Raw genomic sequence first — 24,630 nt, 5'->3', positions numbered from 1 at the left:
GAGGGACGTTGTCCAAACAGGCCCTGAATGTCCTCAAAGTCTGCGATTTCCGTGGCGTCAACAAACGCATCAGCAACAAGGGCTCATGATGAAACGACTGAGAGAGAGAGGAGGAAGAAAGCAAAGCACACTGTTGGATTATGCATGCCCCCCCAACCCTCCACCCCCGCCTCCCCCGTGTAGAGTCTGTTCTTGAAAGTTGACCTGATGTTGAGTCGTGACCACGGTTTCTTTCAGCTGATCTGACCAACCAGTTGTACAGTAGGATTTTAGGAAAAGGCTGAGTCAGCAGACTGAAAGATGCCTGATCGTTTTTTTTGTCCCCCCCCCTCCTTTGTCTTGGTGGAGCGATTTTTAAGTATGAGATTTCACAAACGTTTCTCGCAGATCTTTGTACAGCTTGAACCTGTGGGGTTTAAAAAAAAAAAAAAAAGAAAGAAAAGGTGCGCTATTGGAACCAAGGCCAGTGTAGTCGGGTTTTTACCTACCCGTGTGTGTGTGTGTGTGTGTGTATGTGTGTGAATATTGGGAGCAGTCACCAAGTCACTTTTTGTAGTCTCTTGAGGTTGTTTGTTTCCCCTCTGTTGTAAATGACAAACCTTTCTGCCCTCTTTCTTTGAACATAGACATGAGTTGAGAACTTAAGCTGATTGGTGTGTGCTGTGCATCTCAAAGGTCTTTCTTCCTTGGAAAGGAGAGCTCACTGCGGTAATGGCGGTGTCTACTCATCTCGTCTGTCTGCAATTTTGTGTCCATCTCATTTTTTATGTAGTAGAACAGTTAATATATACATTTTATGAAAATTATTTTTCTTTTTCAATTATACACCACTGTTCAAAGATTTTATATCCTAACTTTACAAAATTTGCAACCTTTGTAATATTCAATGGTTTCTTTTAAAAAAAGACATTTTATGTAATGTTATTTTTAGTATTCTGTAATTAAAATGATGAAAATTAAACCGCGGCCGCTGTGGTTCCTTCAGTCGAGGCGAAAGAGACGAAGACACTTGTCTGGAATTAAGATTTTAGGACGCGCAACAACTAAAACTGTTTCCTCCAGAGCTGAAACTTAATATATCATAAAAACTGAAACTATTAGAAAAAGAACAAATTTCTTGTATTGGACTTTAGCATGTAAACTATGTTTTTATTCATGTTTAGGGCCATTTTCTAAATTATAAATATTCATATATGTGAACAGGAAGAAAGGTTAAAAATGAATTTGCTCACAATGTGAAAGCTTCTTGATTTCCACTGCACTTCTCATATCAGCCATGAAATCTGATTCGGTGAGGTTTAGTGAGAGGCAACATGTTTCTGGTTAAAAATCAAATCTTAGCTCATCAGTGAAATGTTTTGTGATATTGTAATCCATTTGTTCATATGTTACACTCGGCACACATTTTATAGACTCAACATCTGTGAAGGAAAATAAGCATTTTTATCTTTATTTTAGAAAAAGAAAAAAAGAGTTGACTTTATTCTGGCATCACTTCGTTGGATTGTCAAACAACAAGTTTGCAGTTTTGTCGCTTCTCCATTAAGACCGATTGTCACTCGGCCGTCCGATCGCCCCTCCGGGTGTCACCTCCTCCTGAACAGCAGCAGCTTTCTGTCCCAGGCGGTGCTGCCGAAGCTCCGGACGAGCTCCATGCCGCAGCGTCCCTCCAGATGCTCCCTGGCGTGCTCCGCTACGTCCCCGCGCATCTTCAGGGTCTTAAAGTGATCGAAGTCCGAGCGGCCGAGCTTCCGGAGGCGGCGCGCCGCCGAGCGGTAGCACTTCCACGGCTGCGCCTCCAGCAGCAGGTGCTGGCTGACGGAGGCCAGGCGGGAGAGCAGCAGCAGCAGGCCGGGGTCGCCGTGGTTCAGGTGGACCCACATGGTGACGGCCAGGCACAGACACAGGTGGAAGCGGGGGCAGCCGTGCAGGTGGAGGTAGTCCCGCAGTCGCTGCGTGTCCTTGGTGACGTCCAGGTCGATGAAGGTGACTCTGCCCTGCAGAGGGTTGCTCTGCTGGGCCCGCTCGATGAGGGTTTGGTCCAGGTCAAAGCCCAGGAGGTGAACTTTCCTTCCTTCCGATTGGTCCTCCGGCACCACGTGTTTGTAAAAAGCAACGCTCAGCTCCTGACATTCAGAAAGACAGAAAACACAAATGGTGAAGGAAAGAAGCCATTTATAGGGGCGTTCCACTTTTATTGGACATTTTAAACCACAAATGGTCAAAAGAACATCATCATCCACATTACCAGAAACACAATTTCTTTAAAAACTACCATGGTTACTGTTTACTATTTTCAGCTCCAGCACCATGTCACCCTCATTTGGATGACGATGAATGAATAATCTTGTTTCTTCAAAATCTAACACTGATAATATTGGGAATATTGTTATAATAAAGGACATCGATGAATAGAAGTCATCCTATAAACACCAAAACATGGAAAGAATATATTTATGTCAAAACAGTTAAAAGTTCTATTTTTAATACATCAGAGAGCCTAGTTATTTACCCCAGAGGTATTAAGACTTGAGTTAGTTACCCCAGAGTTGCAGCCCACATCCAGGATGAGCGTCTCCTCCTCGGTTCCTCCGCGGAGTCCCAGGTCGAGCAGCAGTGACTCTGGAATCAGGCTCAGTCGGTTCTCTGGGGGGTTGAAGGTGTAGTAGTTTATGAAGTTACCGTAGGGAGCCGCTCCAGGATCATTCAGTTCATCGTCGCCGTCAAAAGACTCAGGGGATGTCGCCGCCATGGCTGTGTGCGCCACTTTAATGCTTCCGTGTAGGAAACACAGGAAACGCGGATTTACGTCCACATAAATTACGCAAATTCCATAAACTACACGTCTGTGCCCAAGGAAATTATATTCTTGTACTTTGTGGAAGTTTATATAACCGGGATAAAAGCTACCTCCCGGTTGGTATTTGTGGAAGATTGTACATCGTGCCTGAAAAGCCTGAATATAGCAAAAAAGAAAGTGACACTGATAACGATACTGGTAACCATGGTGATGCTCCATAGCAACGAGGTCGTATTTATTACCTTATTACTCCATCATCATCATCATCATCATCATCGTCGTCGTCGTCGTCGTCGTCATCGTCATCGTCTTCGTCATCATCATCATCATTTTCTAATTACTCAGTGTGTTATATTCTGTGTGGAGAAACGATAGATAAAGTATTTTTATTCTCCTCCATCATCATCATATCCTGTGATAAACAGTGGGGGATTCCAACAATAAAATACTACTACTGTTACTAATAACAACAGCCATCATCACCACCATCATCATCATCATCATCATCATCATCATGTAAAACATACAAAAAATATTAAATTATATTAAATTGTTTTATAATAACTTGAACACACATGGATTCTATTACGGAGGATTTTATTGACATATTTGCGTGTTGTTGAATTAATTCTGACTGATTCAATTTCATTTCATTTCCTTTTATTGAGAGCCCCATTAGCTCATGACTTATTGCAGGAGCTATTCTGCCTGGGGCCTCCTGACACATTTTATTTACAATATTACATACAAAGCCACATCTATATACACCCGCACAAGCACGCAGGACAAACTGTGAAGGCTCAATGTGAAACCAAATTAAATATATCTGTCAATAGGACACATAAAACCAGAAGCACCACATAATAACTATAGGGGTCTAGCATGTTATGTGATGTTTTTCACATTTTCTTCTTTTTTTTTTTTTTAACAATCTTAGTCTTTCTTTCTTTCTTTCTTTGGAAAAACAAACAACCTTTTCCATATGAATGTTTCATGATTTAACATAACGATTGTTGTTGTTGCTCGTAGAGTTTTTGTTATTGTAGCACGAACAGTTGTGTATGGATTTTACCTGATAATGATGATGAATGTTGTTAGTAATATTCTTTTTGTTGTGAGACTCCTCCCGTTTACAACAAGCAGTATGCAGTTCCCCTCCCAGCCAGCAGAGGGCGCGCTCTGACCTGCACTGCAATGTTCTTCTCTCCTCGAGAGAAGCATGCCCTCCGAGCTTCCGTACCTTACGAAACCGATGGTGCTACACCTCGATCTGCTGACATTGAGACAAATAACGTGATTCTGCGGTTATCACTGCCTCAAATATTAAAAGGTAAGACATAACGAGCAAATTAATTTCAGTGCACTGAATAATGTATAAAAAACAAGGCGGAAGCTGCGGGAATCTGCGCAGTGACGTTTGAAGGTTTGTTAGCTTGAGCTCGTGCAGAAAACATCGTGACGTGGGTTGACTTTCATCAACCTCAACTCAGACAAAATCAAAGTTATTAAACCATCATCACTGCACAGTAACGTGTAATTATGTTTATATGAGCAGTTTAATCAATGAGAAAATACAAAATCCTTTCAGTGATGCGTTGTTACTGTTAATGCGTACGTGAAGCTGATGGGGGAGATTCTGTTCTAGTTGTCAATAATAGTTGGTTTTTATCTCACTTCAGTCTGCTCACTTCTGTAAAGTACACTCGTCCATCGTGCAGTTTTCTCATTTCGATCACAATTCTTTGTACTTGAGTCTTAAAAATCTCAGGTTTAACACGGTTATAAGTTACTGTCGTACCAAACGCATGAAAAAGAATCTGCGACAAATTGAACTTCCCTAAACTTTTATGTTTGGTTTTATCATCTCATGATCTCCAGATTGATCCTGTCAAGATTGACGAGTTTGAAGTGTTGCCATTGACAGCCTTGAAATGATCACCCCTCGTATTGATGCTTGATTCAGGGAAAATATAACTTTACATTTTAATACATTCAGATAAAACCGATTAAGTACTTTTGTAAGGATTTATTACATGGATCAGAATGTGTCCATTAATCTGCTGCACCACTTGACTCTGCAGCTGGTTGGTTTTTGGGTGAATGCAGGTTAAACCCTGAAGTCCACCCCAGACAACCACACAGCCTCGCATACAGGAACGTGTCTGGTTCCCCCAATGTTCTATGGCATGTTGGAGAACTGCAGTATGTTTAGAGTACAGGTAGAACATGAAAACTTCAGCCTGGGATTTTCTTGCTGCGAGGTGTTCTCACCTCGGTCTGGAACTCCCTCCAGCTACTTTTCTTTCTACACTAGAAGAATGTAGTTGGCTAACAAATAGTTTAACAATATGTACTTTAATTGCAGGATATTAACCTCGTTTAAATATTTCCAGTTTCCAAAAATAAACATCAAGTTTGAATCTTTAAACAGTATTTGTTGGGTACAATCAATATTAGGCAATTTGATTCAGAATATTTTTATATTCGTGATGTGAAATTCTGTTCTTTCTGTACTAAACTGTTGCCGTCTTGCTCCCTTCAGAACCTTCACCATGGTGTCAGGAAAGCGGGTGGCGGACATTGGCTATCGGGTGTTCTCGGCCTCAATGATGGCGCTGACGCTGTACGGGGGCTACCTGTGCGCGTTGCGGGGGTATCGCTACATGGAGAAGCAAAAAGAGTTGAAACTGGCAGCGGAGAATCAAGACCCTGAAGTCATCAAAGGGTGAAGCCTAGATGGACTGCTCTCCTTTCTTTGCACAGATGTGAACATTTCTCACCCCCTACCCCCTCCTCCCCCCAGGATGGCTGTGTAATTCCATCGAGGACACGGACGCCTTGTAAGAACGAGGTTTTTGTTATAAATCTCCTCCAAGCAAATCAACCAGGAATATATTTGCATCAGTGGCCTGTGGCACTGTCTCCACAATGAAGATGGCTGTAATTGTTTGTAATATATTAAATGCCTTCCACTGCACAGTTTAATGTTATATTTCTGCAGTATGAAAGAAATCTTCAAACAACTGAATGTATTTGGAAATTTTTTATTTTTTTTTTAAACAAGGCACTCCAGTGAGAACAGACCAACATATCAGACAGTCAGTATATCTCATACCAGTATTCCACTATAGGCAGTGACAAACAAGTTTCATACACATTTGGTGTCAGAGGAAGTAAAAACAGTAAAACCGATTTCAAAGTAGCAAACGTCCTGGTCAAATGGTAAAGGATCCACAACAGATTGCAAAGTAGGAGAAATGTCGGCGCGTGTTGGGACTTATTTCTACTCACAGAGCAGGTGTCCTGCTTCTAAAGGCTCACGAAGCTGCACTCTTAACATCACGACGTCAAAATGAGTCATTTCGATGTGAAACGCCTGCTTTGACATGTCGGCCCCCCCGCGACTCACGATTGAATTAACCTTACGAACCCAAACTAATCAAGTTCATCCCGCCAATAAAACTGGAAGAGAACATTGAAACTGAACATCCGCCCCCCCCCCCCCCCCAAAAGTCGACACAAACAACAGAAAATCCAACATTTTATATATAAAAAAAAACAAGACTGGAAATCATTGGCTTCGGATGTTGAACGTCTTGGGGCTCCCGTGTCACCAGCTGCTGTGGTTCTGCGCTCGGGCCCTGGCTGCAGCACAGTGGCCGTTGGTGCCGTTTTCTCCCTTCATCGGGACGCCCGTCGCCGTTTCAGACTCGTCCTCAGAGCTGCTCTCCACGTCACTGCGAACGTCATTACACACCTACAGAGAGGAGAAGATCGACGATCGATAAAACGGTCCACCATGTTGATATAAACAGTTGATGGTAAACGGCACAAACCTGAATGTAAGACGTGTTGTAGAATTTGTGACGCTCAAATTTTGAGCCTTTTGTTTTTCCTCTTTACAACATTCTAGTACAAAACCGTGTATTCACATGAGACTTGTCACCTCATCGCAGTAATTTGAGCTTTTACCATAATCCATAAATTAGTAGAATAGTTTAATTCTACAGAAACCAAATCACATTTATTTGTAGAGACGATCCAACATCATTGCCACAGCTTTGTCATATTTTAATACAAGTTCAGATTGTTTCAATTATTTTTAATGATCTACAGTTGTTTTGTCTGAATGACTGGAGGCTTCTGGAGCCTTCCAAGTGTTCCTCACCCTGGACGGGTGTGAAGTGATCGACTCATTTTGTTAGTGAAGTCTGGAGGGTTGAATGACCAACAAAAAACAACATACATGCACACTGTGAACATGTCAACCTCACGTAGAAAGGCCTAGTCTCGCTGTGATGTGGGAAATTATAACCTCAACACAACCCACTCATCTAATCCATGAAGTTAAAAAGGTATTCCTTCAAAAAGTCAAATATTTTGAAAAGACTTGCTTGAAAGCGGGAGGATTCCACACAGTTTGCCACAGGGTGGTGGTGTGGGACAGTTTCAAGGCGCTCCTGACTGATGAGAAACATTTGGGCATCGCGGACATCCATGACACTGACTGCATTACTCATCATTTACCAACACTGCCGACTTTTGTGACAGGGCCTGGCTCTAATCCAACAGCTGTTCAGATAAAATCATTCCTATGCCACCTAATGAAATCAGATAAGACAGATGGAAACTAGGATTTGTGGGGGGGGGGGGGCGTCACAGTGAAGGGGGGGGGGGGGGGGGGGGTGAGCAGAGACTTACAGCCAAGAAGAGAGAAGGTGGAAGTTGTCAAGCGGACAGAGCAGACGGAGGGGAGGAGGGCTCATTGGACAAAGACAGAGAGAAAGACAGGATCTCCCTCTCTCATTCCAGAGGGAGAGGAAACAAACTGCGTCTGCAGAGAGGACAAGACACCGTCAGGCGACAAGAGGCGGGGAAACGAGAAGAGGCGGCGAAACGTCACCAGAGATGGCTGCGCTGCTGCGCCGTGCATTTCGATCGGCGCTGCGATCGGCGGCAGACGCCTGGCTGGAATGTTTGTTTATCTGCTCATGGCTGACTCTTCTGACATTGTTTATTAAGGAGCAACAAATGTGGACTGATGAATGTAAAGATTAAAAGACTTTCTTGTGGCTCTCAGCGTCACCGCTTTGAAATATGTCAAAATACCACATTACACCAATACGAGCCTCAGAAAACACATCGTTGTTTCATAGCGTTTTTTTAATAACCATCCGACAAACGTCTTCCGTAAACGGACTGCCGTGACCCACCTTGCCCCGCGACATGGCTTTGAAGGCTATACGGGCTATGAGGTAGGACCAGATGACGTGCAGGACCTGAAGGACCAGCAGTAAGAAGTTGAAGAGCCACCAGGAGGGGAACGGCCCCACTATGGCCCAGCTCTCAGACATAGTAGAGTTCAGGACCCTTTAAAACAAAACAAAACAAAAAAAATTTAGAAGGGCGACAAATGGCACCGAGTTCCTGCGACAGCGTCTGGGGTCGTGTCTGACGTCACTCACTGAGAAGCTCGCGCCAAAAAAGTGAACTGAATAAGTGAACTCATCTGCTGTGATGTGAGGCGAGTCTTTGCTCGGGTCACATCTTCCTCTAAATATAAATGAGTGACGGGTCACTGTCAACGGACCCCCCCCCCCACACACACACACACACACACTCAGGTATGGATTTCAGTCCAGGTAGCTCCAGCAGCAACACTAGCTTTATCACTCATCCACACCAAGACACTGAATATAGCTGCTCGGGTTACTTTCGTCAGTGATAGGTCGCCTATTGTCCGTCTCTCTGGAGTCGAGCTGCAACATCCACGTCTGTTGAGGAACAGTAGGTCGAGTGGAGAAGGTCGCTGTACACCGGAGGGGGTTCCGGGGAAATTAACGACCACTTGTGATTTACACAGTGGTGTGTAATACTGGTGTGAATAGAAGGTGGGCTTCTGAAAAAGTTCCTCTTATAACCAGCATTATTACTGTATGTACCGTCTCCATAACTACAGTTAGGATGGCAGAGAACAGGATCAATGTGAACTCAAATTCTAATTATTCCAGATATCGATGCACCTCATTATTACCTTTGCAACCATGTGACTAGAGAAACTCTGAAAGACCTCAGACACCAGAGTTATGATTAATGTCCCAAATGTAGATCGATGTTCACTCGGGTGTTGTCGGTGTCACAGATTACTCACCATATTGGATAAATAACAAGCCGTGTGATGAAGAATGCCACACTAAAAACAATGAAGAGGGAGTCACACAAGTGCTGGTACTTGGCATAGTTGGCCAGCTTGGCTGCCTGTTAAGAAAAATTAAAAAATTAAACGTAAGTTTTGTGAGGTGAAGAATTTTTGGCGTTTCACATGGGCTGTGTCAAATTCCCAGGCGCGTACTCATAATAAGCTTGGACCTCGGCCAGGCGGAAGTGACTGAGAACACGAAACAACAATCACAATCCATCTCCACAGCTTAGGAAGCCAGCTGGCGTCAAGCAAAACGGCCGCTGAACAATAAATATCCAAAAGGGGAAACGGCTGAATGGGAAACCTGAGACTTCTCAATTACCTGCAGCAGGCACATCTTAATAAATCTAGTATATAACTTCTGCTTTTGGTACGGTGGGGTGGGGGCATAAGTACGTCTGTGATTATGTGATTAGGTCTGCTCAGAATTAGCCGTGACGGAAGTTTGAATTTTCATTTCAGCACAGAAGCCAATGGGATGCCGTCTGCGTCCGGATTCCCTGTGGAGATGTGAAACTATGATGCAATGAGAAACATGCGAAGAGCGCGACGGAAGAATACTGAAAAATGTAGTAAAGCGGGACTCTGCGCCGGTTTCTGACAAGAAGCAACAAGCAAAGCAAAAGCGATATAAAGTAGTGATTCGCACACGGTTTGGAAAGGTACTCGCGTTCTTGACTTGAACATGTGGAAAAACACTTTGACAAAAGTAAAAGCACTTTACTCACATGCATGTCTGCATGTACAAGTTCAAATGAGGAACAAGCCAGTTTGAGGAACGTAAGGAGAAGAGGTATTCATGTTCAAATGTAGGCGGCAAGAATAATACGTCCGTGTGTTTACGTGCAGTGATCAAGTACTAATACTTCATCTACATTAGATGGAAAGTCTTCCTGTCCCCAGTGTGTCCGACTGACCTCGAGCAGGAAGTCCGAACTGTCGTGCACGCACAATACGAGGCTCCCCACTCGCGCCATGTTGTTGACGTAAGAGAAGCTGACGAGGCCGACGGTGGCCAGGTGGTGAACGAACATGATGAGAAAGTCCTGGAAAACCGAAACACGTTAGAACAGACGTTAGAACACTGCTCACGTACGCTCGGCACTTCAGATTCAGGCGGAGACGTCCAGGGGTCGCCGCGCTCCGAGCCCGAAGAGCTCTCTAAAGCCTGGAGGATACCCACGAGTCTGGCAGCGGGGCTCTAAAGATAAGTGCAGAACTTCTCTGCAAGGGAAAAGAAAATCATCAGGAAGTGCTATGGACAACTCCCACTTTGTTAGACCGGCTGCTCGGACAAATCCAGGCAGAAACACAGAACATTTGATGTGGAAACGAGTCTCCAATGACCTCAGAGCCTTTTTTTTTTTTTTTTTAACTAATGTAGAAAGGTTAATTCCTGATATCTGTTTGAAAACAGTTCTAAAACCCTCACATCTATTGTCCCACCAGCCTGCAGTCATTCACCTAACTTTTGAATTCTGAGCCACATCAATAAAGAGCTTTTAAGATCATTCAAGTCGTGTTATCTGCTGGATGGTTGAATTTCCACCTCGGGTGACACCTGAGCATACCGACTAATCCAACAAAAGAAGGAATTGCTGGTTACTGAATGACCCTGTCAAGGAGAAACACACGGAACTTGAGCTGAAAAGCGTTGTGCACGATGCTCAGAAGCCGTAACTCCTAATAGAGGAGAGCAGCGCAAGTTCACCAGGCTAAGAAATGAGTCGACGTGTGTACATTAAGAGTAAAAAGTAAGGCTACGTCGATATACTTTCAAAATAGAACTGTGTTGAAAAAAATTTAATAAAAATGTATGCAAGGTAAAATTAGATAATTAAAAAAAAAAAAAAAAAAGACAGTAGATCAAATATCATGTGGTGTTTAATATCTGTACATTTGTAAATGGCAAAAATAATAATAATAATAATAATAATAATAATAATGAAAGACAAAATAATGTAAATTGAATTACAGCCAGTGATTTCTGCCCCATATTTTCTTTCTGCCTAAAAAAAAAAAATTCTAAAAATACCAACGTTGACAAACTGTTCTTCGCCCGACTGACACAAAATGGAAAGAAGCAGCGAGTCTGCACCAAAATCAAACGACCGGAAATATAGACCAGTAAGTAAATAAATAAATAGATAAGATCTAATTTCTGGCAGTAACTTGATCTCGTTACTCGATGTTCACTCATTTTAGCAGAAGCAGAAGTAAGTGAGTGTGTTGTGTGGACCCATGCAGCAGGACGTGGTCAGCCACAGATACAAGAGAAAGATTAACTTGGCTTTGCACCCAAACACAATCACACGGGCCGACATGTGGATCTGACACGGGGGGTAACCTGAGCTGACAGCAGCAGCCTTTAGAAGCACACCGAGGGCCACCAGGGAGGGACTCAAACAAGTTTTTTTTTGTTTGTTTTTAAATGTTTCCACAATAAAAAATGTAATAGTCGTCTGTATTAGTATCAATGTTAAAGTATCTTTTATGCCTGTCCGACCAGGAGCCTCAAATTTTTCCACAACGCAAAAAAAAAAAATCAGAGGAAAGAACGACATTATGAACATAGAATTAATGAATTGAATTTAAATACTAAATTTCAGGTTATTGTGTTGACTTTTTAAACCAAAGTCTTTCCCCACATTTCTCAGTTGTTTTTAATTTTCCATATTTTGTGAAATAACTGCTGACTGTGTCATTTAGTTGTATTTACTCCTATCCTGACTCAATTTGGCGAGCGCACTGCACCCACACTATACTGCAGAAAGAACAGCCATGCGATCCTTCTCACAGCTGTATTTTTCTTATTTCTTTAGATAATGAAGAAATACTGAAGGTCCTGGCACAAACACAACCAATCACGGTACAATGTCGATCTTACATCCCGACAGTGTTCCTGAATTGACTAATTCCACTTTATCGCCGCAGCCCGCTGGACATTCTGCTTGTTTGAAATGACTGATAAGGAACATATTTACTGAGCGTACTGTGCGATTGGAACAAAAGGTGGTGAAAAGAGTCAGAAAGGCCTTTTGGGATTTTCTTGCACGAATGAAGGCTTTTACTTTGATAAAACAACAATCTAACGAACTGCCTCATCTGACCATCACATCATGAGAAATTAGATTTTAACCCAGATGGATTTGAAACCAGATGAGGCTGTCATATGAAAATAGGAATCACATTCCAGATCTTTAAAAGGGAATGTGTGCGCAGCGGGGGCGGGGGGGGGGGTGGGGGGGGGGGCTGAGCATACGCTGCCATTCTGAGGAATTTCTGTAATTCTAATAGACTTAGGCCTGCTCCATCCTGCAATCACATGACAGTGGGTTCCCTCGTGCAGCAAAACACAAAGCATGCACAGACTGAACGGTGTCAGCCACGCCCCCGCCCCAGAAAAGAGAAAACATGTGACACCCCCCCACAAAAAACCCCCGAATCAAAACAAACACAAGACCTGGAAATGCATTTCGACCAATGCAATGCAGAAATTCAAAAAGCTTGCATCACACACACACACACACACACACACACACACACACACACACACACACACACATTGTCTGCCGCTGCTAAACGAAGAACAATACATGTATTGACCAGTGTTTGCCGGGGAGCGTTCAGCGTGGTCAACTGGAGCAGACAGTGGACCAGTGTTCCGCTCACCTTCCTCTTAATGTCGGTGAACTGGGAGAACATGAGTGACCAGTAGAACGCCAGTTCGGTCACGTAGTAGTGATAAAGACCCGGAGTCATGACCTGAGCAGAGAAAGAAGCGGAGACAGGTTCAGCAAGTTGCTCAGAAAAAAAAAAAAAAAAAAAAAAAAACTCAATCTTTAAAATCGTGCGCAGATTTCGCACGGTGATAACAAAGACCACCTCCGCTCCACAACGCCGCAGACAATCACAAAAGCACATCCCAACCGGGTGAATCACCGACATCACCGAGTTTACATAAGCGCCAAGGCACGAGGAGCCGCGCTTCCCGGCGGAGTGTGTCGTGCCGGCGTCTCTTTTCAATCAACGCGATCAGAGCGTGGAAGAAGATACACCTGACGAGGAATGTTTGGCCTGTTGCAGGATTTAAAGGTGAACCGCAGGTCATGATCCAGGACTACTACACACTGTAGTGGAGATTTCTAATTCAATAAAAGTAGATACAATTAACTTGTGCACAACTTAAATGAATAACCAGCAGTGGAGTATCTCTCATGCGCAATAGTTTGCCGTGTGTTTACAACAACACAGCTTCTCCGGGGGGGGGGGACGAGAAGAGTCTGAACTGTACATGCAAATGCTTGGAGGGTTTTATCATCACGTTAGACATCATCACGTTACACAAGCCCAGCAGCCATTTAAAGTGATAACTGACACCAGATAAGCTACAAGCCGGGTTGATTTAGTATAAAAGAAAACGGTTTATCTTCGCAGTACTTTCTTTGAGCTCGACGATCCTCCTTCATATTTTTAGAGCCGAAGATCAGAGACTGCACAGCAGCTGTTACATGAAACATAAATAATCCAATTGAAAGCACATCGGATTACCATTGCATCATGTCAACACTTCTATCTGATGAGATTGACCCTCTCGCCTTATGACGATTTACAGTTTTTAAAGTTTTTTTTTTTGTTTTTTTTTCCGGGGTTGCAGTTTGTCTAACAAATCTAACTTCCAGGCTTACCATCGTGGGATTGACCCACTGACTGAACTGATTGATATTCTTGATTTATATCAATCTCATCACTTTATTTAGTGCTCATGAACCCGGAACAACCTGACCTCTCAGTCAATAAGAATTTATTTACAGCGACAAAGAAGTAACCTCGTGAAAAGCAAAGTCTTTAAGCTATTAATACACGTCGACTGCTTTTTAGGACACAAAAATCAGCTTTTGAATACAAGGAAGTGAAGTAAAAGCAACAAAAAAAAAAAAAGTTTTTTTTTGTTGCTTCTTCCACATCATAGGACAAACTATAAAATGTCAACGGTTTTCTCATTTCACAGTAATTTATCCACTTTTCCAAAGCGAATGCAGCTCATTTGAAATAGCTCTGAAATAAAACTTTTTTTTGTTCTTTGCTGGTTTGAGTCTGGAGTCGGTGCTCCTGCAGGTGAATAGACCGAGGCGTACCTGATAGGGGTAACCGTACCAGCAATGCTTTGTATCCCACATCCACGGGGACTGAAAAAAAAAAAAAACAAGAAAAGAAAATTTGACACAATGGCTTTTGTGCTTGTATGACGATACGGTGATTATTAGTGGCTGGACTCACCTGCCAAAGAAACTGGAACCCGTAGGTAAATATGCCCAAATAAAATGTAAATCTCCACCTGGAAGTTGAAGGGAAAGAAAAGTGCGAAAATAAAACGTTCAGCATACAGAAACCGGACTACTATAAAACATGCATCACTGTGCGCCGTTTGTGTCATTAAGACTTCTATTGTATTTGCACATTTTGGTTCCAACCCTTAGTAATGAATGCACGGACACCCAAATTTAGTAACACACACACACACACACACACACACACACACACGGATGCATGTTTGCAGAAAAACAAACGACAGCCACAGTTTGCTCCGGCCTGCAGAGAGGTTAAAGGTGAGCACAACAGGAATGGACGTACATGCTCTCACAGAACTTAGTGTGTGTACTGGGTTTATCTTGGTTCCTGCGGTGTCTGAACCAACGCTGGACCTTCCGCACCTCCCAGTCCAGCTGCTTGGAAAGGCCACCCAGATGGCGGGAGTCTGGATTCTGTCACGGGGGGGGGAAGCAAAACAACAAGGTTGGAATAGGAAGGATGGAGAACGCTTAGTCACACATTTTCAGGGGCGACATTTAGTGCAAGTCTGCACATAATTCACAAAGCGGGCTTTTGATCTCTGACGGCAATTCCCTCTCCAACGTTCCCTCCCCCTTCAAAGTAAAAACTTCTCAGTGGAGACTGACGGCGGCTGAACGGAAGATGAGACTTTTTGGTTTTTTTTTTTTTTTGCAAATGCTTTATTTGAGTCAGAAAGGAGAGATTGCTCTGTCACACATGGCTGCATCTGACTCCACGTCCTAACACACAATCTCAGAGTAAATTTTCATCTTGTTGCCAGGAAGGAAAAATATGATTTATCACCCGCCTGCCAGAGAGAGTCTGCTCAGTAAATAACCTTTTTTTTTTTTTTTTTTGTCTGGTGACATTTTGAGTAAGTTGAAAACAGAAAATGCAAACTCCTGTCCTGTCTTGGATTCACTTAAGGAGCAAAGTGTTTGATTAGAAACGGACAGCCGAGTAATGAACTTGCAGGACACACAGAGAATCGCTGCAGTCACCACAACACAGATATCTGAGATTGTCTTGCCTGCGGTTCAGACCAAAGCACACTCGAACTGATGTATCGTACATATCTTTCAATCTAAATACATCACGCTTAAATGACGTGCTCAGTGGGTTAATAAATATCAGCCTCTGTAAAAAACAAACATAAGCATTATTAACCCTTTCTCAACCAGACTGACTTCAACCACTTCAATAACTTTAACTTTTAACTTCTGGCACTTCTTAAAGATTAATTTGTTTTTGATGAATCTGTTAAGACAGTGAGCTTTCTGATTTTATTCCTAAATATCATGAATGTTGGAGGAGTTATGGTTATGAGAAGTACACATGTTCAAAGTCCAGTCCGGACTGGATGAGCAGTGAGAGGGCTTCTTTTCTTTTTATTTATTCTTTTTAGAACAAGTGACAAATTGGCAGATATAAAAGTTGGAGCTTATCACAAATCAGCTTTTACACCGTAAAGTTTTATGCTTGTAACTTGTAACAATCACATTTCAAGATTGAATTTTTAGACGATGTCGAGTGATGTTATTCTCAAGCGGTGCATTAATGCGTCACCTTGGTGATGGAGGTAAAGACTTTCTCCAGCACGACATTGGGCTGAGCTCTTCTCCGAACGCCAAGATGGATGTGGAGAATTCGAGCACAGGGGCCGGCAATAAATCTGTGACAGAAGTGAGAGAAGGACGAGTATTATCATGCTGTTCAATCAAACACAGTCCCACTATAATAATGTCATTTAGATAATGGCGTCAAAGAAATTGTCTGGTGAATAACAATAATTTTTTTTTTTGTTGCATGAAATGATGTAGCAGTTGATGCTCTCGCCTCTTAGCAACGATGTCTCCGGGTAGAATCCAGGTTGTGTTGAGGGTGTGTGTGTGTGTGTGTGTGTGTGTGTGTGTGTGGCCCCGTTTACAGCTGAACAATGTTTGGAATCAGCTTCCAGAGTGCAGCGTTTTTCTAGTACTTGCACAGCTGCACACTACAGTTGCAGTCAAGAGTTTTTCTGCACATCACATCCGTGAGTGGGTCACAAACAATAACAACGGTGGGTTTGGGATGAAGAGTCCATTCACCGTCAGGTACTCCACCATCTTCTGTGCAGACAGAGCGGGCCTATAGGACGAAGAATGATAGTAAAAAAGGCCTTTGGATGTCTTCCTCCCGTTGTCTGCACACCAACTATGGCGTCTTCTATGTTTCACAGCTCCCATGTGTATGCCGATCCTTAGCGAAATGTTTCTGTCTGTACAACGTGTAACTTTTATAAAATGAAAATGGAGAAATGATTGTTGTTGTGTAAAAAGGATCTGTATTTTCCTGCGATGGAATGCCGTCAATAATAATAATAACAATAGCGATCCAATACAGCGTACCTGTACGGCTGTACGGCTTCGTTAACCAAGTTGGTCAGACTATAATAACCAAGTTCATGTGTGCAGCCGGGTCGCGCTGCGGCTGTTTAGTCGGATTATTGTTGTTTGTATACATGTAGCAGGAGTGTAAAGGAGTGTGCGACAATAGGTGGTGATGTGTTCTCCTGCAGCGAGTCAATAATAAGCCATCTCTAGTTGAACGACAGTCAACAGCGAGCAAGCAGTGGGCAACGCCGAGGAATGACAATAGACAATGTTTACAGTTCGCAGTCTGCCGGCTTCCTCTGTTAGAGCGGCTATTTACGTTTCTACACGTTTTTAATCTATCCTGATCTTATTTATTTTATCTCTTTATATTGCTGAATGGCGGAACACCGAGCGCTTGTTTTTGTTTTTGTTTTGTCACTCGATCAAGTACCCGCCCGTCGGGTTTTGTTAGTTGCGGCATGCCGAATGCAATCGCATCCTGCCAAACAAATCTCACCACGGGGACAAAGAAAGTAACCTTGACACGTTGTTCAACTTCTGGGTTAGGATTTGGCACAAGTCCCGAACTCCTTCCAGTCCAACTTTCACTCTCTTTATCTTGGTGAGTTCATCCTACTTTGAAAGCTTTGACTTGACTTGAGCTAAAACATGCTTCAAAGTATTTTTAGAATCTAGTCTTATTATGTGTAATAACTTATATATTGTCCACGTACACAAGCAGGTCCAGCAAAGACAGTAATTCCAGTCTATGAATATTACTTATTATGGATATTTCAGTAGTATTTTCCAGTATTGATTAACACCTTCATTTAAAACTACTTCTTTACTTGGCACGCAATTAAATAATATGACAAGTTGACGTTTCAAGACAAGATAATCTCTTTTAATGGGAGTTTCATAAGCAAATTCAGGTTTTTGCTAGACCTGTGAGTGCACGTGCGGTGTTTTCCCACCGATCGAAATACAACACAAAGTTTTTGTAGTGGTCCCGACATATTTAGCACTTGTTTATCGGATTTTGTTCAATTATAATCCCCCAGTGTGGAAACGCTTCACTCTTCACTGAACATACAGTCTCATTATGCTGCATTTTACAAAAAAAAAACGAAACGGATTTAAGCCTGACAGCTTGATCAAATCAGGTTCTTGAAGTACCGGTCGGGCAGTAATACATCTGTTTTGTCTGTAACAAAATCTTCTAGATGTTCAAGCCTTCATTGTCTTGCTTTGGGCTCGGAGGGAGAGTTCCTGGTGGTGGGAATCTGCACTGGAGCAAAGAAAAGCCATTGTGTTGGAGTAGGAGTAAAGAGGAGGAAAAAATTCACAAGAGAAAAAAAGCTTTGCCTTTTGTCTGCAAAACCATTCAAACTTCCTGTCCTCTCCGTTTCTTCATTGTTTCGTTTTTTTTTTTATCTCGACAAGAATTTATCTCTCAGCACTCAGTTCCCCGTGTTAAGGTAACGTCTACTTTAAAGCCATAGAGCTTAGAGCTCGTCTTGGTCGGGTTATACTCCCAGCACTCATAAAGCTCTACGGGACACAACGGTATATTTCAAACATACATGTAATTATATACTGAGAAAACAAGAGCTTGAAGCAACGTTCCCGAAGAGGAGAGACTCCTAACTTTCATGACCTTTCAAGTCGGGTTTCACTTCACAAAGTGGGTAAACTAAACGACAGTGAAAGTAAAGCGCCACAAACACGCAGCCGACTGACGGCTGCAGCGCTGAGGCGCAACTCAACGGAACAAAGCAGCGCCTACCGAGGGGTGGGACTGGATTGTTCGTCTTATGCCGTATACTGCCGTTAAACATTACCTGAGGCAATACGCATTTCACTGTTTAAGTGCACCATGAGCAATAAACATGTTTAACGATTATAGACAACAAGCAGTGGTCAGTGTTTTGCACTTCATCGGCTAAAAGCCCAGACTATGGTGCTCAAGGTGACACAACATCTGGGAGTCTGATTCACCGTGAACCCGACTACATGGTCCGTCTCCAAGTGCCTACAATCGCGCCCTATTTAAACGCTCACCGAATCACACTTGGGGAGCTGAGCGACACAGAAACAGCAGATTCTTTTGTGGGAAAGAGTCTCTCCAATTTAGGATAAACAGATAAAGTGACAAATACCCAATGCAAGCGTGTGTGTGTGGGGGGGGGGGGGGGGGGGGGGGGGGGGGGGGGGGGGGGGGGGGGGGGGTAACAATAATATATTACCTAAAATGTCAAAACATCCCCACTCCTTTGTACAAAGTGACCGCTCCAGTACACACACAGCCTGTTACCAAGAGACCAGCATGGTGTGGTCTCTGTGCACAAACGCCTTCGTGACTGCCAACAACCCTGACACAGCAAGTGCCAGGGCCAAGGCCGAGGTGTGCAGGTTAGATTCCCTTCATAGCACAGTGCTGGATGTGTCTGTGGCCTTTGTTGGACTTCAAAACAGAAGTGATAGTGGAAAATGCAACTATTGAGCAAGGCAATGTTATGAAGAGAACGGAGGCGCTGACACCATGAGGTGGCGACAGCGTAACGTACAGGACGCAGTCCTACGCCATAAAAACCTAGAATACAGGAACTCATTTAAGGGGAAATCAGTCCAGATAGGCCGCAGCGGGTTATGAGGTCAAATCTGACAGACAATAATGTCCTGCACATCTGGGGTTGTCGTCTTAACAGCACATGACACGGCTTACAGCAGCTCGCAAACACAACACCGCCCGCCTGCTCTCAGCTACAAAGTCAGTGCCAGCAGCAAAGCCATGATTATGATCAAACAAGAATGAACTGGTCGAGACGAGGGGGGGGGGGGGGGGGGGGGGGGGGTTGAGCTTAACCTTCCTGTTAGTCAGCGAGGAACAACCTGTAGGTAGAAAAGGAATTCTGCAAACACTCGTGGTAATTCCATGTAAAAAGTGTGGCGTTTTGAAGACAAAGGGGAAAAAAAAAAAAGCTTTCATAGACAAAGACAGAAGGTGCAGACAGACCAGCTGCATTCAGACAAAGAACTGACTGACAGTATCCAGTTAACGTCGCAGCAGAGACATCATGAAGCTCCCTGAATAAACTATTAGAATAACTAAGTAGGCCACAGAAATGGGTTTCGTAAAGCTGTAAAGTGCTTCCGGCATTATTACACTTATCTTCTCACGGCTGTGATAGCTGCTCTCACTGCTTCAAATGGGAGCCTTGTTAGTGCCCGAATTGTTATCCAATATAAAGTAATAAGACACAAAATTTAATAACAGGTCAATAATGTAACAAGACGCTGAGAACAAAACTTTAAATATTACATTGTGTGTCAGGCATAATATTTTTTCCTTAATATTGTAATAATTCTATTACATTATAAATTAAGTCAATGACTTTTGGTTTGGACTTGAACTTGAACTGCTTCAATTTGAATAACACTGAAAGAATGAGTTCTAAAAGTTTGGACTACTTGTTTATACGTATATCTACATACAGTTTATGGTATTCATGTATGATTGCTGCTGCCCAAGTCATTACTGCTCTTCTGTTGTCTGTAATCTGTAATATTGTTTCTCCAATAATGAGTAAGATCACATTCAAATTCTTGTTAAATCTTTTTACAGAAGAATTGACATGAGAAGAAACACACAAAATTATGCCCCTTCAAATGGATCTGACGTGAATCGTGAATGTGTTTAAGCCCATCACAAAGCGGAGCAGGAACTGAAGCTGTGGTGTGATGTTTTCATCTGATAAATAAATGAATAAGCCAGGCGGCCGGCTGTGGTGTTGGGTAGTGACGGGGAGCAAATGCTCTCTGATAGCATCGCCCTGCCGTCGGGCCAACCGCTCCCTGCGGACAGAAGGAACGACGGGGCCCCTCGAGGCACCTCGGGCAGGTGGCTGAGAGCCTCTTATCACACACTTCAGCTACTCTGTTTCGACGCCTCCATTATCTGATTGTTTACGGCACAATTGAAAATATCTGAATTGGAGAAGTTAGATACTGAGCATAGCTGTCATACATGTGATTTTTTTTAGGGGCAAAGCTCCCTAAAGACCCCACAGGATTGGACTAAAAAGACCCGCGTAGCACGATGACCTATATGGCTGTAGATTAAACACGACGAAGGACTGTGGCAAACAACCGTGGCTAAACAGTCAAGCCCCTGACTAAATGCTTCATAAACACGCTACGATTAAACAACTCATAGAAGTAGTGATGTACGTGCCGTTTAGCCTCCACCCCCCTGTGCAGAGCACCACATAAAAGCTAGAAGATGTTGTGGGGAATACATCGACGTGTGCAAGATGCAACAGGAAGTGATGGTGGAGGGAAAGAATTGTAACTACCAAACCCCACATAGCCATGCAAAACAGTGTGGGGCAAAAAAAAACTGAGTGCAGTAGTCCAAACGAGCAAGTGTTAAAAGACACCGTCGCTTGAAAGACGAAAGACGCTGCCTCATTGGCTGCGATAAGAGAGACGCCGTGAACATAAGTTTCTGTCACACCTCGAAAATGTAAGTTTCAACTGCAGGTGCCTCGACAAAGAACTGACGGGCTTTTCCACCGGCAGATCGAGGGAGAAGGAGTCACTGCATTTATAGAGTTTATGAAAATTGCAGGGTGGGCTTCGCTGAACATTACTGTGTACGTTTCAGGAATATCCTGGGGGGGGGGGGGGGGGGGGGGGGGGGTGGACCAAAGGAATTAATGTTTAAAAAAACAAAAAAAATTACTTTTTTTCTTTTAATTATATGAATCTTGTTCCATAAAAATAACAAATTAAAAAAAGAAATCTGACAAAGATGTAAGGGCACATCATATCTTTATACATGTCTATAGCTGGACAATAACGACAAAATCAAATACCACTTACAATATCTGTCTATCTATCTATCTATCTATCTATCTATCTATCTATCTATCTATCTATCTATCTATCTATCCATCTATCCATCTATCCATCTATCTATCTATCTATATATATATGTTCAGGGAAAGAACAGCAAAAACGTCAAAGTGTAAGAATACTCAGAGGTATGTCACGATATCTTCCACCGTCGCAGTGAATCTATTTTCTGCCAGTTGATGTGGTTTTCCTGTTGCTATTCTTAGCATCGGTGGCCAGGTCCGTGAGCCGGTCACGTCTGATGAAAATCTCACAAGAAAGGCTGCTTTTTCTTTCCTGGTTGAGGTTGTTGAGGTGGACCTCGAAGATTCTGTCTGAATTGATCTTCAGCACTGACATCAAACCGGGAGACGCCAGCGAGACACGGCGAAACTACAGTAGCACCACGTGGCTGCCTTATCTTTATTGGAGCGAGGGGGGTCAGGCGAGTAGTAAGATAGCGTCACTCAACCCGTCAGCTCTGTGGCAATAATCAAACAAACGATGAAAATTCATCGTTGATGTTTGACTAAAGCTAAATTCTTCCAGGACATTTCAAACCCTGCAGCCGGGCAGCAGCCAATATATGTGTCACACGCTGGTGAGTGAGGGAGTGTGGATGTGGAATGTTCACTTATGTGTACCTGCTGTCGGGACCTCAAACTGTTTCCACACAAAAACAGACATATTTGGGCTCAGAGCCAAGAAGGCAAGATGCCAAGAGATTTTTTAGATTTTATTTTTTTTTTAACATGAATACCTCTTTACAGTAAAGATTAGGGGTTGGGCAAGTAAGTAGTACCAGCTTCTTTTAAGGCATTTGATAGACGTGAAGTCACAGTGTGTGTGTGATGTCTTCTCGGATTATGCAGCCTGTACAAAACCTCAAATTAATACCATATTAACCTCAAATTAATATGGGACTGGATGAAAAGTCTGATCTTGATCATAAACGAGACAAGAAACATGTATTAGAGGAGCAGCTGACTGGACATATAACAGTGGGAACATTTTTCCAGGGAAACCAGCTGGAAACAGAATACATGCTCGACATTTAAATAATAAAGACAAAGATTGTTGTCTAATTTCTCTTTTGACCCGTGAGGCTCAAATGAATCCAATGTAACCGAAGATGAGAAAACACTGATTACAATTTAGAATATATTTCTTTGAAACACAAATTATTCAATTTGATAAGCTATTAAGTGAAAGTTAAACATGCTTTGAGCATTTCGCGGACTAACGTGCGTAAAAGAAAAAGAATAAAGGAAAAGAATAAAGTTTGGACGCAGGGCCACCTTCAGCACACATGATGGAGGAAAGTGGAAGATACTGGTCCTCCCACTGTTCGCCGGCCCATCATCCCGCTGGACAACAAACGGCGTCAGAAGGGGGATTCCCTCTGTCTTCCAGGGAAACAAGCGGACGTACAAACCTTTCGAAGAGGATCCTGACGGTGAAAATGACCAAAGCCAGCGGCAGGGCAGCAAACAAATGTCCAGCTTTCGGATACTCCACCCCGGGAGCGGGGTCCGCCAGATCCGCCCAGGTCACGTTGTGCGGCAGCCAAAACCTCTCGTTCCAGAACCAGGCTGTGAGAGCCGCCATGTTCGTCCCTGTCTCCGGGATAACTGGAGCCAAAGACCTTTTTTTATTTTTTATTTATTCCGAGAGAAACTAGGGACTTGTTCGGCGCCTCTGGGCCACTTGTAGGATGAGTTGCCACACTCAACTTCGCCGCACAAGGGTGGCGGTGGTGAGAGCGCACTCACATCCGGGGGACACCTTCAAAATAACAGCGCGTCGAAGGCGCACGAGAGGAGGAAACTTACCGACACTTCCGGGTGTACGGCGCGTCGCTATTGGCTGTTCAACAGAGAGAGGCCATTCTGACCAGTCGCAGTGCAGAACAATCTCCCGCCAGAAATCGTTCCACCACAGGGAGCCATAGCAACAACTTTAATACAAATCCAAGAGATTACGATTACAAGTGGGATTTATTGTTGCACACATGTTGCTGGATGACAATATATTACAATGTTTATTTCCTAGAGCATTTATATAAAATCAAATCTGAATCCTTTATTGTCATTATGCATATGCGTCCATACACACGATGAAATTGCAGTTGGAAGTCCTGGCTTTCAGCAGAAATTATTATTATTATTATTATTATTATTATTATTATTATTATTATTATTATTATTATTATTATTATTATTATTATTGTTGTTGTTGTTGTTATCTATTTATACTAATGGTTTTTCAAATATGACAGGACACATTTAAACACATTAAGAATTAAAAAAGAAGACTCTTCACATTTTTAATTTGTGTCAGGGAGCGTTGTCTTTGAAGATGGAAATTGTTTTTCTAAAATACATTACCACAATCTTCTTCAAAGAAAATTCATAGCAATTTTTTTAGTTCTTTCAGAACACAGTGGGCAATTTATGTTTAGTTTTTGAGACCAAACAATTTACAATTGATCCATCTAATGAAAATAATCCTAAAAGGAGCCCCCTGCTATTCACATGCTGCTCAGAATATGATTGTATTTCTTCATTAAAAACAATTGCTAGTTGTTGGAATAGTACAATAATTGTTTCAGAAGATCAAATCCACTCTGTCCACACGTCAATATTAACAATTGAATAAAGACAGTTGAGTTTTCACAAAACTGACTGCCGACAAACATTAGTACCTTTTTTCAAAGTATTGTCGTGTGTGTGTGTGTGTGTGCGTGCTGTGTGTGTGCGTGCTGTGTGTGTGTGTGTGTGTGTGTGTGTGTGTGTGTGTGTGTGTGTGTGTGTGTGTGTGTGTGTGGAGCCCATATCCCTGTATAGTTGATATGTGGGGAGAAACCAGCAAAGCGATGTCAAACACTGCTGTAAAGAGCCAAAAACAGCAGAAACAACTAAAGTGACCTTATCTGCTAAAACGGTGATTCTGCTGTTCTTAGTTGTGGTTCTTAAATTTCTTTATTGCAACATAAAGCACAATCTTGTTACCAGCAATAAAATTAGCCCCTATATAGCTACAAG

At 42.8% G+C, this 24,630-nt stretch overlaps 2 protein-coding genes and 1 long non-coding RNA gene across 3 annotated transcripts; 1 reads left to right on the top strand and 2 right to left on the bottom strand.

The window, feature by feature from the left end:
* Nucleotides 1-1,132: 1,132 nt before the first annotated feature.
* bcdin3d (BCDIN3 domain containing) lies at nucleotides 1,133-2,769 on the bottom strand. The gene is made up of 2 exons (XM_080461465.1): nucleotides 2,543-2,769; nucleotides 1,133-2,126 (listed from the first exon to the last, which is right to left on the bottom strand). Exons 1-2 carry the CDS (start codon nucleotides 2,750-2,752, stop codon nucleotides 1,587-1,589), a joined length of 750 nt encoding a protein of 249 aa, XP_080317591.1. The 5' UTR covers nucleotides 2,753-2,769; the 3' UTR covers nucleotides 1,133-1,586.
* A 1,251-nt stretch (nucleotides 2,770-4,020) lies between these two features.
* Nucleotides 4,021-5,777, top strand: LOC308108872. Its single transcript, XR_013935305.1, has 2 exons — nucleotides 4,021-4,130; nucleotides 5,343-5,777. It is a non-coding gene; the product is annotated as an uncharacterized lncRNA (long non-coding RNA).
* Nucleotides 5,778-5,857: 80 nt separating this feature from the next.
* On the bottom strand, nucleotides 5,858-23,336 carry cers5 (ceramide synthase 5). The gene is made up of 10 exons (XM_080462159.1): nucleotides 23,022-23,336; nucleotides 15,903-16,008; nucleotides 14,637-14,767; nucleotides 14,283-14,340; nucleotides 14,141-14,191; nucleotides 12,675-12,767; nucleotides 9,920-10,048; nucleotides 8,952-9,058; nucleotides 8,014-8,170; nucleotides 5,858-6,557 (listed from the first exon to the last, which is right to left on the bottom strand). The coding sequence occupies exons 1-10, from the start codon at nucleotides 23,192-23,194 to the stop codon at nucleotides 6,411-6,413; spliced, it is 1,152 nt and encodes a 383-aa protein (XP_080318285.1). The 5' UTR covers nucleotides 23,195-23,336; the 3' UTR covers nucleotides 5,858-6,410.
* Between the last annotated feature and the right edge of the window lie 1,294 nt (nucleotides 23,337-24,630).

Source organism: Lipophrys pholis (genome assembly GCF_963383615.2).
Source record: "Lipophrys pholis genome assembly, chromosome: 4".
Taxonomy (NCBI): Eukaryota; Metazoa; Chordata; class Actinopteri; order Blenniiformes; family Blenniidae; genus Lipophrys; species Lipophrys pholis.
Note: the sequence above shows the minus strand (reverse complement) of the source record. Positions and strands in the feature narration are given on the sequence as shown.